This window comes from Tachysurus fulvidraco, chromosome 21, assembly GCF_022655615.1.
Source record: "Tachysurus fulvidraco isolate hzauxx_2018 chromosome 21, HZAU_PFXX_2.0, whole genome shotgun sequence".
In the NCBI taxonomy this organism is placed as follows: domain Eukaryota; kingdom Metazoa; phylum Chordata; class Actinopteri; order Siluriformes; family Bagridae; genus Tachysurus; species Tachysurus fulvidraco.
Genome location: NC_062538.1, coordinates 6,902,738 through 6,919,688, shown reverse-complemented (window position 1 = coordinate 6,919,688; position 16,951 = coordinate 6,902,738). Strand labels below are relative to the sequence as shown.

Genomic DNA, 16,951 nt, shown 5'->3' with positions numbered 1-16,951 from the left:
AGCTGAAACTTAATCCCAGCAAAACTACACTGCCGGTCATCCCATTCATATATTATTGCAATCCCCCCCCCCCCAATCCCCCATGGAGGACAACCAAACTGTCCTTTTCCCTCTAACAGTTCTGGTAAACAGTCCTCACCCACTTGCATCAGATTTGTCTATTTCTATCCCAACAGGCCATTCAGGTGCTTGTTTAGTCTCTTCTTATTTCAGCTCTGTAAATGAAAAGTTCCTATACAATTAACAAATTTGGCAGACACCCTTACCCAGAGAATCATACATTTTTATCTCATTTAATATAACTGAGCAATTGAGGGTTAAGGGCTGGTAGCTTAGTTGACCTGAGCTTTGAACTCACAATCTTCCAATTGTCAGAACAATACCTTAAACACTAGACTACCACATCTTCACAGCTAACACTTTATTTTATGGAAGATGTTCCATAAAATCTAGATTTAAAATTGTAACTGGAACGACTCTGAGCTGCTGTTACCGAAACCTAATCAACACCTTATGACCATTAAGAATAAAGAAAATAAAACACAGTTGTGGTATAAGATTATTTATTATTAAGTTCAAAGCCAAATAGTTGTTTTGATGATCAAAGTCATGTTTGGTTACTGGGGATACATTACTTAACAGCAAGACTTTACTGAAGAGACATTGTTCAAAATAAAATTGGATTTTAATCAAAAATACTTCTGAAAAAAAAAAGTTCCTCTAATTGTTTACATTAGTCATTGGTTTTGTCCCATTCTCTTGCCAATTTGTATACATAAAATCACTAGTAGGCTATTGTTTAAAGACCATCCACACATACAATATGCTTTCCTTTCAGCTCCTAGCACTGTTTCAGCACAATCAATTCTGAATTTAAAACACTTTTTGATATAGATAAACAACTCCAGGTATGTATCCACACTCATGGTCAGACACCGCCTTCTCCCACTGGTCCACTACATCGACAGTGACACGTCTCCATTTCTTTTCTTCCTCCATTGCAAGAATCGCACTTTCCAGCTCAGCTTTGTACTCCAGATTCTCAGCATTCCCTCTTGTAGTCATGCACACATAGCCACCTGTAGCAAAAACACAATACAGCCCATATTTCCCCATCTCTTAAATGTTGCATCTCAAAATGAGAACATAGCATAACAGACTTGGAGGTGATCAAGATGTTCCTACCCGGCTTGGTGGCTTGCCAAAGCTCCTTGATGATTTCCACTGGCACGTTTCCAATACTCAGAGCTCCCACAATTACTACAACATCATACGACTCTACAATAATACAAAGAGTGAAACATCTTAGTGAAACATCCACTAGTCCTGTACAGTGCTGGGTGGCTACAAACAAGTACTGTAAGTCCATATAGTCCGAGTAAAGTACACCTGAAAGACTGTCTAATCAGATTTGTTATTTTTATTGGATTCTCTGCTAGCAGTGAATCACAGACTAACTAAATACTGTATGACCATGAAGTGCTGTCATTGCACCTGAGAAATTATCTCTGTTATTTCTATATCTGACACTAATAATGGCTGTCTCTTGAGCTGACTTTGTGAGATGACTCGTCTTTTTCTCATGAGAGCTCCTGTTATTCGAGTGGATCAATAATAACAGAAGGCAATGGCACTGTTAGCTCTCACAATATATTAAGAAGAGACTTTAAAATATTTGTTTGTATTTTACTGAAACTATACATGACAATTATCATTATTATAATGACATATATGAAAGGTCAACAGTCATCCAGAAAGGTTCATATTGTGATCTGATTAAATGACACGGTCTTCTTAAGTTGTCTTAAATGCTATTTAATTAAATCTCTAGTACAATTTCAAACTCAAAGCAAAACTCTCCACTTTACCCAATCTGTAAGTCAGTCATGATTGTTCCATATACTTTCTGTGAATTGGTTTTTGATCACTCGTTCGCCTCCATAGAGAGATTTCATCTTACAGTACTAAAACTAAAATTAATTTCTTGGTTATTCGGTTAATTGCACTTTATGACAATATAAAACCCAGTTTGAGATGGAAATTATCTATAATCGTACTATTCTGTGTCCCTCAGATGAGGATAATCATATCAGTGAGTTTTTCGTTGGCACCATTGCTACTGATTTGTTCATTAGGAATACATTAAAAATTGACCGTTTATATGCTACATTTATTTACTTCTAGTCTATATCAATTTTTGGGACCTTCCCAATTCACATTGTTATTTTAAATCACATGAGAAAGGTGAACTTATGTTTAATTATCTGGTTTTACCAGAACTGATTTAAGGCTATCACAGCAAGATACATTTTTTATTTGTAAATCATTTTGAAAACTATAGTTTTCCCCTCCCACTTCAGCACTATGGACTACATTGAGTAAATTCATAACTTAAAATCCTGAAAAGGTTGTAACACTACAAAATGTGTAAAAGTATAAGGGGGTGAATAGTTCTGCACTGTATGTTTATTACATAAGTTATGTTAGACTGTAATGAGGGGTATGTAAATTTACGTATTTGATTTATGACTCAATATTAAGCCCTTTTGTGGGGGATGATGACCGGCTATTATGAAAAGATAAACTTGTCATTACACATGAAAGCCGATCTCATCCACCATGTTTCTGATGATGTGAGGTCATGTTTGTTTACTAGACATTCTGAAAATCCTAGATTTAATTAGTCAGTATTACTGGATTGAACTCCTGATTCCTGATCGTAATTTGAAAGTGTTTTATTCTGGGAACATGTTGTAGTGTGGGTGGTCTGATTAACAATCCATCCTGTCACAATTTCATTATTAGATAGGATTCTATAAGAAGCAGCTGTTACCATCTTGAACAGGAAAGGGATCCTCACACAGCATGCACTGCTTAAGCTCCTGATAAAGGCCTGTTTTTCTGGCCATACTCAACATTTTCTCGCTTCCATCCAAGCCCACAAAGTGGCAAAATCCGTTTTTCTTTAACTGCACAAAGACAATAATTCACACCGTCTTAGATGGTCCATCAAGTACATCATGTGAAACAACAGCAGATAGAAGGAACATAAAATTGATATTAAAACATGAAAATTCTTCTCTTACATTTCCAGAGACCAGCCCTGTCCCACATGCCACGTCCAAAATAATGGCTCTCTCTTTCTCGCCGGTGAAGTGTGAAGCAATGCATTTTGCAGCTAAGAAAGGAGCACGGTAGTCCAATATTGCCAAATCCTTCAAAAACAATTTCAAATACATTCATTGCATGGTGGATCAGGTTCAGTAGTGAAAGCAGCTATAACAATTTTCTAAAAGTGTGTGATTTTGTGCTGCTTACTTCTTCATAGCTCTCGGCCCAGGAGCTGTAGAACGCAACCTTTTCCTTGGGCCCTGAGCTTTTATGAGCTGAAAGAACTGTATTCCTCACATCTGCAAAGGTCCTGGGATCTGCCATAACTTCTGGAAAACAAAAAATATAACTGTTATATAGTAGAAATTTGTACTACAATATAGATAGGTTTCAGACATACAGTCTACTGCATAGAAGAGCCCTTGATTGTTGAATATTAATGAAGTTGTGTTACTGAAGTGTTGAAGAGTCAGTTGTTATTCCTAATCACAATTCTTGATCTGCCTAATGAGTTAATTAAGTTCTGAAAGGGGGAACAAACTTTTGCACATGCCACAATTATTATTGATTTTTTTTTGTTTGTTTAAAGGTTAAAAAAGTGCTGCATCAGTTGTATTTTCTTGGAAAATAATCTAATTTGGCCAATATGCCAAAACATTTGCATAAAACTGTAGGCTGTTGTGAATGTCTGCATGACAAGTTAGTCCTTGCTGTTACTTACATTAGTGCAGCTGTAAGCTGATGTTCCCTTACCAGCCTGTTTAGTTTCCATCACTTGAGGTTAATATGAATATTATTAGGCTTAGTGCTTGTGTTCTGTTTTCCCCTTATTTTAGCCTTGAACATCTATATCTAGTATATCATTTTGAGTGTGCCCTCTACACACCTCATTATAAAAGCCAACTGTTTTTAACTATGGATTGTTCAGTCTCTCTTTGCATACAGTAAACTATCTCTTTCACTATACCCTGGCTCTTAGTCTTACATACAGTGTTTTTGATCAAACCTAAAGTATAAACCAGGGTCAGAATTCAGAGGACACCTTGGATGGAGTGATAACCCATCAAAGGGCATAACTGAACACACTCCGGACAATTTAGAGATGCCAATAAGCCTATGACGTTTTTTGACGGCGAGCAAACCACCAAAGCACACAGAACATGCAACCTGTGCAAACACAGAGCAAAAAAAGGTGGAGGTGTGAGGCAAATGTGCTAATCTTTACGTCCCCTCTGGCTCAATCATAAGCTATAGTTATTCATTCCTAAAACAACATCTTAAAATGTTTCATTCCTCGTGTAGTAAAACAATTTGATGGGTCATATTTTTTAATAATTTAATAAATATAATTAAATAATGATATGTTTATATGACAAATTGCCATTTTGACTGTGAGAATTGTTCTCTGTGAGTGAAATATTCAGTTTGAACAGATTGCAATGGCATGTTTGTTTTAGTTCATCTTAAAATTTCTTACAATTCTTGGACTGTGTTCATAAAATCATTTTAATGATTCACAATCATTAAAAGGTCTGTGGAGTTCTTAGAGACTGAAAGAAGTCCATGGTTGTAAGCAGTTTGTGAACTTCAGGAGATTTTACCTTTTTGCTGTTCACCTTCTCGCCTGTAGAGCGCCTCTGAAGGCAAACTTCTGACAACAATCTTACTCTACTTAGCCAAATATTAAATCGCAGCAGCATGTTAAAAAGCCATACAATACCTTTATTTATGTTGATATGACCCTAGAGTACGTGGCAAATATGTCCGCTTGGCGTTGATTTTATGCTGATTGAATGCAGCGCGAAAAGGCAAGTTAGCTAGTTGTTTCGGTTCAAGCTGTAACTTTCAGCCGTGTTGTTGTTCGTCTTTGTCGGGAGAAATCGGAAAATTTACTCCGGGGATTCGGCCTGGAACAATAACCGGAGGACTGAAGGAGTCAGGTAGTCGCTTTACTTAATTCTTCGTGCCATTTTCTTAACAAAACTGATAAAAGAATCGGGTTCTGAAAAAAAATTAGTTGAATCATAACTAGCTAGTAAACGCCAACTAAACTTAACTGCCTTAATCTAGTTATCGCTGTATATGGGATGGCAATTGCTAACCAGCTAGACATCACATTTAAGTGTTTGTGATTATGATTGTATAAAGATTAAGATGTTCTTATACATATGGACAACAAGACACTAAAAAAAAGCAACCACTTTTTGTTTTAAGGCTTTAAGTTCTGCTTTAACTCACGTGCTACAGCTTTGTCAGCGAATTTAGTTCATATGAGACAAAGCAAGTTAGCAGTGGCTAAATAGGCTGCACAGCCGTTGTTATATTATACTTATAAATTATAATAATACTTATTATGTAAGTCATGCCTCATACCTGCAGCAGCTCTGTTGTCATGTGATTTAAAGAGTAAATCATTATCAGTGTGATTTTCTTTAAATACCAACCTTATGCTGTTTACACACCCACTCACTCACACCCACATACGTATATAGTCATATACACATAAATTCCTTCATAATATAACAATCCTTTTCCCTTATAATGTTATTTTTGTATATTGTGCATTGATGACTATTTCTAAGCAAATGCTCATTGATTTCTTTTCGCTCTAGGGCTATTAAAAGCTCAAAATGTCGATTCTGGGTCTTAAAAAGAAACAACCCAAGACTTTTAAAGTCAAAGTCATCACCATGGATGCAGAGATGGAGTTCAGCTGTGAGGTAAATTAGACTGCATTTCAGGATACAACATTGATATGATTATCATAGGTTTAAGGACTGATCATATACAGTAGGATATGTTTTCCAGACCTTTATCTGTTAAGCAATATCACTGGAGTATGTCTGTAGTGATGATGAGCGATCTCTCTCTGTACAAATCACAGCGATGAGTCTCTTTTCAATGTACCATGCATATTGAATTCCAGTGCATAAAATTTCACTTTTAATATAAGCATTTTGTATATGGATTGTAGCCATGCAGGCTGCACTTGATCTTTAGTAGACATTCTGTAGCTTAAAATGTATGTATACTTTACTTGTGCAAGAAACTTTATAATTTACGTAAAACTCCTGGAAAGTATCTCCTGGAGTATTTTTTATACTGAAGAGAAAAAAGTGAAACGATTTTTTTTTTTTTACCACGGGGTTAATTCTATTGGTCATTTTATAGAAGGTAAAATAGAGTGTAGTCACTACACACAAACCCTCAGTCTGTAAAGATTACTGACATAAGGGTGTTCCTTTGAGGTCTTTACAATGAAATATATAATATTGTAATATAAAAATATAAAACATAATGATATCATATTGGATTCCACAATTTGTGATGATTGGATTTTTATCGTTTTTCTATTACTAGGTAAAATGGAAAGGCAAGGACTTGTTTGATCTGGTGTGCCGAACTATTGGACTGAGGGAAACTTGGTTCTTTGGTCTCAGGTACACTGTGAAAGACACGTATGCTTGGCTTAAGCCTGACAAACGGGTAAGGGGAGTTATTGGTTTCTCTGTTTTTGTGAGATTATGCTCAATTTAATTTTGCAGGATTTTTTGCACACATACACAACAGACACGTTTTAAGTTTGGTGAAGCAAAATGACATTCTCACAACATTCTCCTCTCACTGCTTCTCTATCCCCAGGTTTTGGATCAGGATGTACCAACAGACTCTCCTATAACATTTCATTTTCTTGCTAAATTCTTCCCTGAAAAAGTTGAGGAGGAACTCGTTCAGGAAATCACACAGCACCTTTTCTTCTTACAAGTAAGTGAGAGTTTATCAGTGGTTATAATTCTACTGTATTTTCTTAATGTTCAAATGATTGGTATCAATCTTACTATAATATTCCATAATTATTTGTATCTCACCAAGGTCAAGAAACAAATACTAGATGAGGAGATCTTTTGCTCTCCGGAGGCCTCGGTCCTTCTGGCATCATATGCTGTTCAAGCCAAGGTCAGTTTTTATAATGCAGTTTTAAAATTAATTCTGCTATTATTTACACTTATTGACATATACCAGCCTGACTCTTTACCACCATCATTGGTAGAGATTATTTTTCAGTTTCAATTTCTATGCAAGTTCTATGCAATCTGAACCAGCTGTACCACATGTCCGGAGAATCGTTTGAGGTCGTTGTTACCATAGAGAAAGAAGAGAAAATTCTTTATTTTTTGATATATATATATTTTTTTACACATCTAACCAATCATGATTTTAATCTAATCCTTGGCAACACTTTTATACTTCATTGATTAGCTGGAAACTTTAAATGGATTGACTTTTTCAGTTCATACTTATAGTGTGTTTTTATTTAGAAGATGTAAGTCAGATCTTTAGGCTGTGTAAATGTTTTTTTAACTGTGTGCATACTTTGCATTCTTTATGCAGTATGGAGATTATGACCCAAATTTCCACAAACCAGGCTTCCTGGCACAAGATGAACTCTTGCCTAAAAGGGTAAGTGTTGACTCTCGAGCACATAGAACTGATTTGCATAACACATTAATGTTTGATTAAAATGTTGGGACCTTTAAGTAAGAAATAAAACAACAAAATGTGTGATTAATAACGATCTTTATTTTCTGTTAAATAACAATTAATGTTATGGAATGTGAGCAAAATATGTCACTTCCTCACTCATAATTGCACTTAATACAAATCTTTAAAAATGTAAAATTGCCACCAAGAAACTGCAAAGCCCATTCTTCAGAAAATTCCTGTGCTAAAAACTTAATTACAGCTTTACCTCTGCCTGTTAAAAAGAATAGTATAAATCTCTTTACAGGAAACATCACCATATCACTGATTATATCATGTGATGTTCTTTGTTAAATAACAACTCTTGGATTACAGATAATTAGTTTGCAAATTGGAAAACGAAACCTTCGATTTTATATTACAAATGTTAGATTTAGATAAGAAAACTTGGATCAAATGGAGCAGTCAACATACAGGTCTCACCGAATGAGCTGTGACTTTAGAAACCATAACATTAGGAGTGTATTAGTATAAATGTGTGATTTATCAACACCTTCTGGGCAATCCGAGTACAGAATTGAAGAATAAACCCAATTTCAGCGTTTCATATACAGTATATACATTGTGTATATGTGTGACTTTCAAGGTTCTGATGCAGTATCAGATGACACCAGAGATGTGGGAGGAGAAGATCACAGCTTGGTATGCTGAGCACAGAAATCTAGCAAGGTAAAATATTATACTGCTGTTGCTTGGTTTTCAAGGTCCACATGTATCTAATAAATACCTGCTGATTGTGATTTGTAGATGTTTTGCACATTTTTGTCTCGCAGGATCTATTTATCTATTGCTTCACCGCTTTATCATACAGCAGTGGTTTGGATTAACCGCAATGAATGATATTCTTTTAATGTTTTTTATTTCCTTCTTTGGCTGAATCTCAGATATTAATAATAATAATAATAATAATAATAGCTTTAATGTTTAGCTTAAGCTGCCGTGATTGTAATATTATAGCCATACATCGAAAAATGGTACAAAGCTATAATTAATAAATATCGCTGCATTTACGTATTGTGGTATTTGTTGTATTAATAATTTCTATTAAGCCGCAAGGTTCTGAATAATATATTACTTAAAAAAACAGGCCTTAATGACCTTGAAAAATAAAAAAGGGAAATAGGTCTGTATGTCTCATACTTATCCTGTATTCTTTTAGGGATGAAGCTGAAATGGAGTATCTGAAAATAGCACAGGATCTCGACATGTATGGCGTCAGCTATTTTTCAATCACAGTAAGCCATCGTCTTATATCACGTTTTCTAGATTTACGAATTTATCTAGAATAAACAGTTTAGAGTTAGAAGGGCAAGTTGTTCTGACAAAAAAATTTTTTTCAGCAAAACAAAAGAGACAAGGAGCTCCTGCTTGGTGTCGACGCACAGGGACTTCATATCTACAGCCCCAATAGCAAACTGAATCCCCAGAAGTCTTTCCCCTGGAGCGGCATCCGCAACATCTCATACAGTGAGAAAGAGGTATCGGATTAGCTCAGTGTTCCACAGTAAACAAACTGAACTAAAGCTCTATGTGGTTTTGTGCCAGAGCCTAGCAGATTCAGCTGGAGAACTGAGCCACTGATCTGCTGGAGCAGGACTGGCTTTGAACAGTGGAGTAGAGAGAACTTTATTAATCCAAAGGGAAATCTGGTGTCACGAGAGCAACAGCAAAGACTAGGACTTAACACCAGAGCAACATGACACATGCAGTGCACAATAAACTCACTAGTATCACAAATAAGAACTAGAATGCATGCCTAACTGTTATTTACAGACTGGAACTGAGGTCTTTGTGCAGATTTACTGTATGATAAATATTACAGGTTGGCGGTTTAACTAATATTAAGACGAAGTGTAGTCTGATAGTGTGTGTGTCTATAAAATAAATGTACAATGGTCATTATTAAGTCAGAAATAAAGTGTATATAAAGATATTCATTTTTTTGGCATGTATTCTGATATGTGTCCTTGTATTTCACAACTCACAAATCATGCTTTTGTGTTATGCAAACAGTTTACTATTAAGCCGCTGGACAAAAAGAAGGACGTCTTTAAATTCTATTCTTCACAACTCAGAGTAAATAAGTTGGTAAGTTAAGTGTCCAGTGTAAGTATCGCGCGTTCATATGTTTTACAGTCTATACCAGGGGTCGGCAACCTTAAACACTCAAAGAGCCACTTGGACCTGTTTCCCACAGAAAAAAAACACAGGGAGCCACAAAACCCTTTTGACATCTAAAATGAAGATAACACTGCAAGTGTAGAAAAAACTGTAGTGTGTTGCATTTATGAAATCAATGAACTGCTACCGAGTAAACAAAATTTTATTTCTTCAGGCAAACAAAAATATTTTGAACAGTTTGAACTAACCTTAAGAAAAAAGACGCTGGGTTGAAGGTTACTTTCAAATAAAATGTTCAATGTCTAATTGAGTCCTCTTCGTATTCATGGCCAGGGCTCTCAAGTTTTGAAGACAGGCAAGCATGACATCTCCAAACCCCAATTTTTTTCATTGGTTGTTGTGTTAAATCTGTCCCAGATAGTGCTATTTTCTGATTGGCTATTGTGTAGCCTCTTTTTTTGATTGGCTGATAAGTGTCAGGCTCACTAAGAACTGAGACGCGCTTGATTCCTGCACGGTTCCATAGAGACAGCGGTGTGGACTGATGCATTTTGTGCGCTGCAGCCTATTAACTATATGATAATTAGTCAAAAGGAAATACGATGTGTGGGGGGAGCGGGAGAAAAGACCAAACTCTCAACGTGACACTTGACAGCCCTGCATGACATCAAAATTTTAACTTGCCGGCTGCAGCAAACCAAAAATGCGTCTGCTTCTGTGTGTCGGATTTCGCGAGTCGGCAGTTATGACGCATAATTTGAGCGACAAAAAAAATTAAACACGGTTTATTTTAATGTTACAAAAGCATCATAATCTTAGAATTTAGAATTACATTTTTTAAACTAACAAAAAATAAATTTAAATTAAATATTTATTTTCCAAATCTAGAGCCACAGCAGCCACGGTTTGCCGACCCCTGGTCTATACTGAATGCTGTGTTAAAAAATATTCTATTAAACGTTTCCTGTTTGCATTTTTGAAGATCTTACAGCTGTGTATTGGGAACCATGACCTGTTTATGAGGAGGAGGAAGGTGGACTCTATTGAAGTGCAGCAGATGAAAGCTCAAGCCAAAGAAGAGAAAGCTAGGAAAAAGGTCTGTTGCTTCATGTTTTTCCATGCAGCATTTATAAAGTTTGAGGTTTTTTTTATTATTATTATTCTTATTACACTGTATTTGGTTGCCAAATCTCTCCAGAATTCTTGGGGTTTTTTTGGTGTTGGGTTTGGGTTTCATATTCGTTTTCATTTCCCATTTGTACCAGATGGAGCGTCAGATTCTAGCGCGGGAGAAGCAGATGAGGGAGGACGCAGAGCGGGCGAAAGAGGAGATGGAGCGCCGGCTGTTTCAGATTCAGGACGAGGCTCGTATGGCTAATGAAGCTCTGGTGAGTTACAGAAAGTCATGGAATTAGATAAAACATTTAAGTGTTTCTCTGTAAAGATAGATTTGAATAAATAGTAAAAAAAAAATAATCTAATTTATGTGGCGTTCTTCCTGATGTTTTATATCTGACAGATTCTATAGTTCTACACAGATTCAGGATCTCAGTGTAGTTTGACATACGTGTTTTTCTTTATCACTTCACGTAGCTGCGCTCTGAGGAGACGGCAGACTTGCTAGCGGAGAAAGCCCAGATCGCTGAGGAGGAGGCAAAGCTGCTGGCTCACAAAGCAGCCGAAGCCGAGCAGGAGAGGCAGAGACTGGAGGTCACGGCCCTCAAGACGAAAGAAGAACACAGGCTAATGGAGCAGAAGATGAGGGAGGCGGAGCAGTTAGCTGTAAAACTGGTGGAGCAGTCAGAGAGGAGGTCTACTTTCAGAAATTACACTGCATTTTATTTCAGTTTGTTGGCTTTGACATACATCAGAAGTTCCTAAGAGTAAAACCTTTTGTTTGTGCTTTCTAGGACAAAGGAGGCTGATCATTTAAAGCAGGATCTGACCGAGGCCAAAGACGCAGAACGTAGAGCCAAGCAGAAGCTGCTAGAGATCACCAAAACTACATACCCCGTAAAACTGACCTTAGATTCCGTTTAGTTTATTTTTGCTGCAATTTCTGTTAACTGAAGCATTATATTAAATTGAACTGATAACACTTGGCTAATATAACAGGCTGTATTACGGTTACTCAACGTTCTTAATGTGTTTGTTTGAATTTGAATACTACTGATTATTTTTCTATAACAAAATGCCCCATCAGGCTTTCTTTTCTTTCTTTTATTTAAAACAATCCTATCAATTTAACTTCAATTCTGATTCTCTGAGATACTTTACGACACAACATTAGGTATGATTTGAGCTACTTATTAGCTATAATTTTTCTGACCAAGGTTTTATTCTGCTTTCAGAAAAATTCAGTCAGGTCCTAATCCAATATACTTTTCACTTTTTAGCAAATAACCAAATACAGAGAGTAAAATGAAAATGTTTTGTGCGTATTTTGCTCTTTTATAGTTGATTGCTGCGTATTCTAATCCTCCACCCACACCTGGACCTGACAGTACGGAGATGCAGATGGACGTGGCCGCCTCGTACCGCCTCGAAGACTCTGACATGAAGAGACTGTCCATGGAGATCGAACGTGAACGGTATGAATGTGCTGGAGTTACATCACAACATTTTAATGTTTCACAGGCAACCTGACACTATACTGCTCCTTTATGTACCTTTGTTTGTGTTCTTGTGTGCTTATTTATATTAGTAGTTTATCGTGGGATACATGTGGAATACAAACTTGTGTGTGTACGTTCATTTGCATCAGGCTAGAGTACATGGAGAAGAGCAAACACCTTCAGGATCAGCTTAAAGAGCTGAAGTCAGAGATCGAGTCTCTGAAGCTGGAGGAGCAGCAGCAGCAGGCGGGTCTTTACAGCCTGAGGGGTTACTCTGAGCCGCCCTACATCCCCCACAGCAACGTAAGACACACACACACAACACGCACCACAGCATCAAACCAATGCTCTCTCTGTAACCTCTAGAAAAATCAAGTGGGATTCACTGGCAGAAAATGGAGATTCGGTTAAGATTTGAAGCATTGCAGAACTTAAAAACATGCTAAATTCTATCTAATGTATGCATTGATGAAACCCTAAACAACCCTGTAACATGTTTTGGTCGCCTGGAAACCTAACTGACATGGATAACGTATCTAACATGAGGAATGTTTTGGAGACGCTTTGTTTTGACACGTTTCTCTGATATGAAAGCTTCTTGTCCCGGGTTAGTGATTTATTCTCCCCCGTAATGTAAAGGGCAGTTTATCATATTCCTACTCAAGGTATAACTTGTAATTGTTTCCATGTGCATTTACAGACTGATTTAATTGTAGACATCGTGTACACAGTCAGCTACATCGTTCGCCTCAGACTTTGTTTTTTTTTTAGCTTTAGGACTGACAGAAAATGGCATTTTTATGTGAAGGTTTCCAAAACCTTCTAGTTTATCAAAAGGTCACAAAGGCAATAATGTCAAGCCTGTCTATAAAAATCAAAATAGACCACAGTTATACAGGAAACTGCACTTATATGATCAAAAGTATGTGGACACCTGACCTTTAAACATCCCCTGGTGAGAAGTCAGTGTTCGGTGGGGTTGAGCTCAAGTTCTTCATGGAGCTCACACAAGATACTTTTGAAACTGTGTTGTTTATGATGAATTATGAGACAGGTAAGAATCTGGCTAGAAATCAGACCGCAGGTTTTTGAAGAATGTGCTGTCTAATGCGTTAAAGCCACTGCAGTGAAATTCTGCACTTTTTTGGCAAAGATTTCTGTTTGTTCAGAGCTTCACCTTTTGTTGGCTAAAATCTCTGTTAGTTTGTTTTTTCTGCAAGGTAGCTGTTTTTTAGCAGGACGGTTATCTCACTGTTACAGACATTAACAAAGTTTTCATTTTGTTCATGTCTTGGTTGTGTGTCCCCTCAGAAACTATAAGGAAAGCCGAACATTCCTGCAAGAATTGTCCTTGTTCCACTAATGACATGCAAAGATGTTAAATAAATAAATAAATAAATAAATAAATGGGTCTGTAGAGATGATGGAACGGTTGTGACTGTGTGCTGGTGTTTTGCAGAGAAACTCAGCCTACATGACTCAGATGGCGTTTTTCGAAGAAGTGTGAATAGACAGAAACCTGACAAGGAGGACGGAGGTGAAGAAATCATCACTACAGTGTGTGACACTTATCAGGGAATGTACGATATCGAGCACCGATTATCAAGCACACACTCCTGCACAAAACACTTCGGGGGGAAAAAGTCATTTGAAATCATTTTACTGACTGGTTTAAAAGCTCACACTAAAAGTGCTGTGCACAGAGCAACACAGAGGTTACTACAGTTTTCAAGCAGATGTTTAATTTTTGCAATGCCAAAAAATCCTTTTATTTTTGTCTTATCTAAACCATATCATAAAATTAGTTTTCACAAAAAGAGAAAAGAACTTTCCTTATATTTCATTAAGGTTGAGTACGTCTGTTTAATTTCACCAGGGAAGTTTAACTAATGTGCAACTGCTTGTTACCATCAGCCTTTTCATTTTGAGAGAACATTTCATCGGCGTCACATTTTCCTCCTGGATTTCAGCTAGTAACAAGCAGTCCTCTTGCACTAGTGCCTTTTTAACGCGCATGATCGAAGCCAGGTTTATGCAGTGTTTGTTACGAATGCAGGGGTAAATTATAAAAAGAATTATGTCTCCGGTGTAACACTGCACAGTCTAACAGACCTCTGATGCTTTACCTTTTCTGGCAGCTCGGTTTCCGCTTCACTGTTTATTCATTTCACTCGGAGGACTCGAAGCCTGGCTCTCTCCACTTTCTGCATCCATGGTAAAAGATTTAGCCATATGCCCAAACCACTGCTACAGTCCTTTCCTTACAAATGTGCCTGAACTTCATTCATCACGTTATTTTCAATAACGAATCCGACAGAATCAAGCTCTTACAATCTAGACAAGTCATTTCCTTTTGCACTGTAGTGGGTGTTGCAGCTTGTAAAGCGTAGCACAGGTTTGCATTTTCCTGAAAATGCTGTGCTGTAAGGAATAAAAAACAACAAGGAGTGCTGTTAAATATACACCAAAGGATTGATTTTCCTCTTATACAACAGCCATTTTTCGAATTTTAAACAATGTCAATGTTTTATTTTTAATGAAACACATTGTGCTTTTTATCTGCTTTGTAAAACATAAATATTTATGCCTCGTGTAAGAAAGCGTCAAACCATAGAGCTCTGACTTTTGACACTCCTTTCGTAAACGTCTACACTTAAAACACTAGGTCAACAATTCCACCCAGTTTTACATTGGATTATGTGATTGTTACTGTACAAACAATAGAGGGGACTGACAGGGGGATTAACATCGGGACTGCAGCAAACAATACTAAACTACTGACACTAACAGGACAAAAACTAAACCCTACTGTACTATAAAGGCCAGCATTAGTGCTGTTTTAGACGACGTGCATATAAAATTAAAACACCAGCTAAAGTATCCATGTCCTGTCCAGATTGTGTGCTTTCAAATGATTTATAGAGACCATTTCAATTTATACTCATTCGTTTCAGCTGCACAACGTTCTTTTCTTTACTTTTTTTTTATTCCCCAATTGTCAGTTTTGCAATATTATACTTTTCTTGTGCTTGGAAAAAAAAAACAGGCCATTTTCTATAACAAATTATTTATACTTAAACCCTTTTTTTATTACTTTTAAACAATTTAAAGAAACCATTTCAATTTGTACTCATTCGTTTCAGCTGCACTAGGTTCATCATTCATGTTTAAATGGTAATGTCACAGAACATTCAGTGTGTAATGACCGATGTTCTTAAACACTATTTTTTTCTTTGCTTTGTTTTCTTTTCCCCCATTGTCAGTTTTACAATTTTTCTTGTACATTTCTTGTGCTGTAAAAGAAAAAAACAGGCCATTTTTTATTACAAATTATTTATACTTAAACCCTTTTTTTTTTTCTTTTAAGCAAGTGATTATGGTTTAAAGTGATATGCGGTTTGTTCTTCATTCTTGTTTTTGTGTGTATCTTGATGCCATCCTGGTCAGTATGAAACTGCATGGTTTAAACTGGGAATAGCTCAGTTCTCAGCTATTGATTAAAGTGGCAGAAAATGTTTGGGGTTTAGCAGTAAGCTTTAGAGGTTTACAAAGATTTCATGATGCTTTGAATTTGAAAATTGGGCAATTCTCCCGTAGCATACTACCTTTGTAGCACATAAACACAAGTTCATTAGTTTTTGGTAAAAAAATAATAATAATAATAATTAAAAAAAACATTCCTTTGTTCGTATAAATATAACCACGTTATACACAGAAGGCATTTATTCATGTTTTAATGAAACCTGCCCATTTTTGCCCATGTGTCAAACTAATTTATCCTGAACTTTTTGTTAACTACAGCTCATAAGTGCCTTATGTTTTGTAGAAGTTTTTTTTTTAAACCTTTGAGTGTTTATACAGATTCAGTGCCACATGTAAGTCTTTACTGAGTTGCAGTATTATAGCCTTTGTTATGAATCTGCTACAGTTTACAATTTACATTTTGTCACATTTAATTCCATGCTTTTACCCAAGGTGAGGGTAGAATAGAGGTGAAATCTGAGGCTGGGCAAAGTTTCTAACTTTTAACTATCCGGTCATCAGCTCAAAGGCTTCTGCACTGAGCTGTTACACATACTGACACCTCTGATGTGTAGTGAATTTAAAACTAATTCACAAATAAAAAGGTGACTTTTTACAAATATTTGTGTGTCTGCCTTTTAATGAGGAGTGTACGAGTTATATCATTTTCTAGCCCACAGGATCTCAACTCCAGTCATAGGAACCCAGAGGTTCTTAAAACCTCTTCTTTTAAACCGTTTTCTCATTATCTGTGGACTATTTTTAATTTAATTCAATAAACCCACTAACTACACATACCTGCACTCATGTTCCTTCCTTGTGTACTAGCCCAATTTGGTGTAAAAACTGGCAACCCTCTTTGAATTCCCAGTAGAGTGTTTTTTTGTTTGTTTGTTCTTTTATGTTTTAATGTTGTAAGCTTTAAATTCCCCAAGACAATATTTCTGATTTCTACCTAAAGATGGCAGAGTTAACCTGTTCGGTCCTGCACAGTAAGTGGTGCTATTATTTCCTTATCTACAACAGATCCTCCCAGTTTT

The 16,951-nt window shown here is 36.5% G+C and overlaps 2 protein-coding genes across 7 annotated transcripts; one reads left to right on the top strand and one right to left on the bottom strand.

Annotated features, from left to right (window-relative positions):
* Positions 1-546: 546 nt before the first annotated feature.
* mettl27 (methyltransferase like 27) lies at positions 547-5,629 on the bottom strand. Of its 6 annotated transcripts, none has more exons than XM_027157122.2 (6): positions 5,485-5,629; positions 3,319-3,440; positions 3,087-3,215; positions 2,834-2,969; positions 1,186-1,278; positions 547-1,079 (listed from the first exon to the last, which is right to left on the bottom strand). In XM_027157122.2, exons 2-6 carry the CDS (start codon positions 3,433-3,435, stop codon positions 874-876), a joined length of 681 nt encoding a protein of 226 aa, XP_027012923.2. In that variant the 5' UTR covers positions 3,436-3,440; positions 5,485-5,629; the 3' UTR covers positions 547-873. The 6 variants fall into 6 exon arrangements, with proteins under 6 accessions (XP_027012923.2, XP_027012955.2, XP_027012945.2 ...); XM_027157154.2 differs by having other exon boundaries at positions 5,556-5,577; XM_027157144.2 differs by having other exon boundaries at positions 3,319-3,437; positions 5,485-5,508.
* Positions 4,918-16,049, top strand: LOC113643662 (merlin-like). The gene is made up of 17 exons (XM_047805647.1): positions 4,918-5,051; positions 5,725-5,831; positions 6,472-6,597; positions 6,754-6,876; positions 6,985-7,068; positions 7,504-7,572; positions 8,240-8,322; positions 8,813-8,888; positions 8,994-9,131; positions 9,667-9,741; positions 10,757-10,870; positions 11,040-11,162; positions 11,368-11,585; positions 11,685-11,787; positions 12,232-12,365; positions 12,539-12,692; positions 13,849-16,049. Exons 2-17 carry the CDS (start codon positions 5,742-5,744, stop codon positions 13,894-13,896), a joined length of 1,758 nt encoding a protein of 585 aa, XP_047661603.1. The 5' UTR covers positions 4,918-5,051; positions 5,725-5,741; the 3' UTR covers positions 13,897-16,049.
* Positions 16,050-16,951: the final 902 nt, after the last annotated feature.

Coding starts and splice junctions, on each gene's coding strand:
- mettl27 (XM_027157122.2), bottom strand. CDS start 3,435: ATGGCAGATCCCAGGACCTTTGCAGATGTGAGGAATACAGTTCTTTCA. Junction 3,216..3,318: donor GGGCCGAGAGCTATGAAGAA/GTAAGCAGCACA, acceptor TTGTTTTTGAAG/GATTTGGCAATATTGGACTA. Junction 1,080..1,185: donor TTGGCAAGCCACCAAGCCGG/GTAGGAACATCT, acceptor TTTTTGCTACAG/GTGGCTATGTGTGCATGACT.
- LOC113643662 (XM_047805647.1), top strand. CDS start 5,742: ATGTCGATTCTGGGTCTTAAAAAGAAACAACCCAAGACTTTTAAAGTC. Junction 5,832..6,471: donor AGATGGAGTTCAGCTGTGAG/GTAAATTAGACT, acceptor TTCTATTACTAG/GTAAAATGGAAAGGCAAGGA. Junction 8,889..8,993: donor TCAGCTATTTTTCAATCACA/GTAAGCCATCGT, acceptor AATTTTTTTCAG/CAAAACAAAAGAGACAAGGA.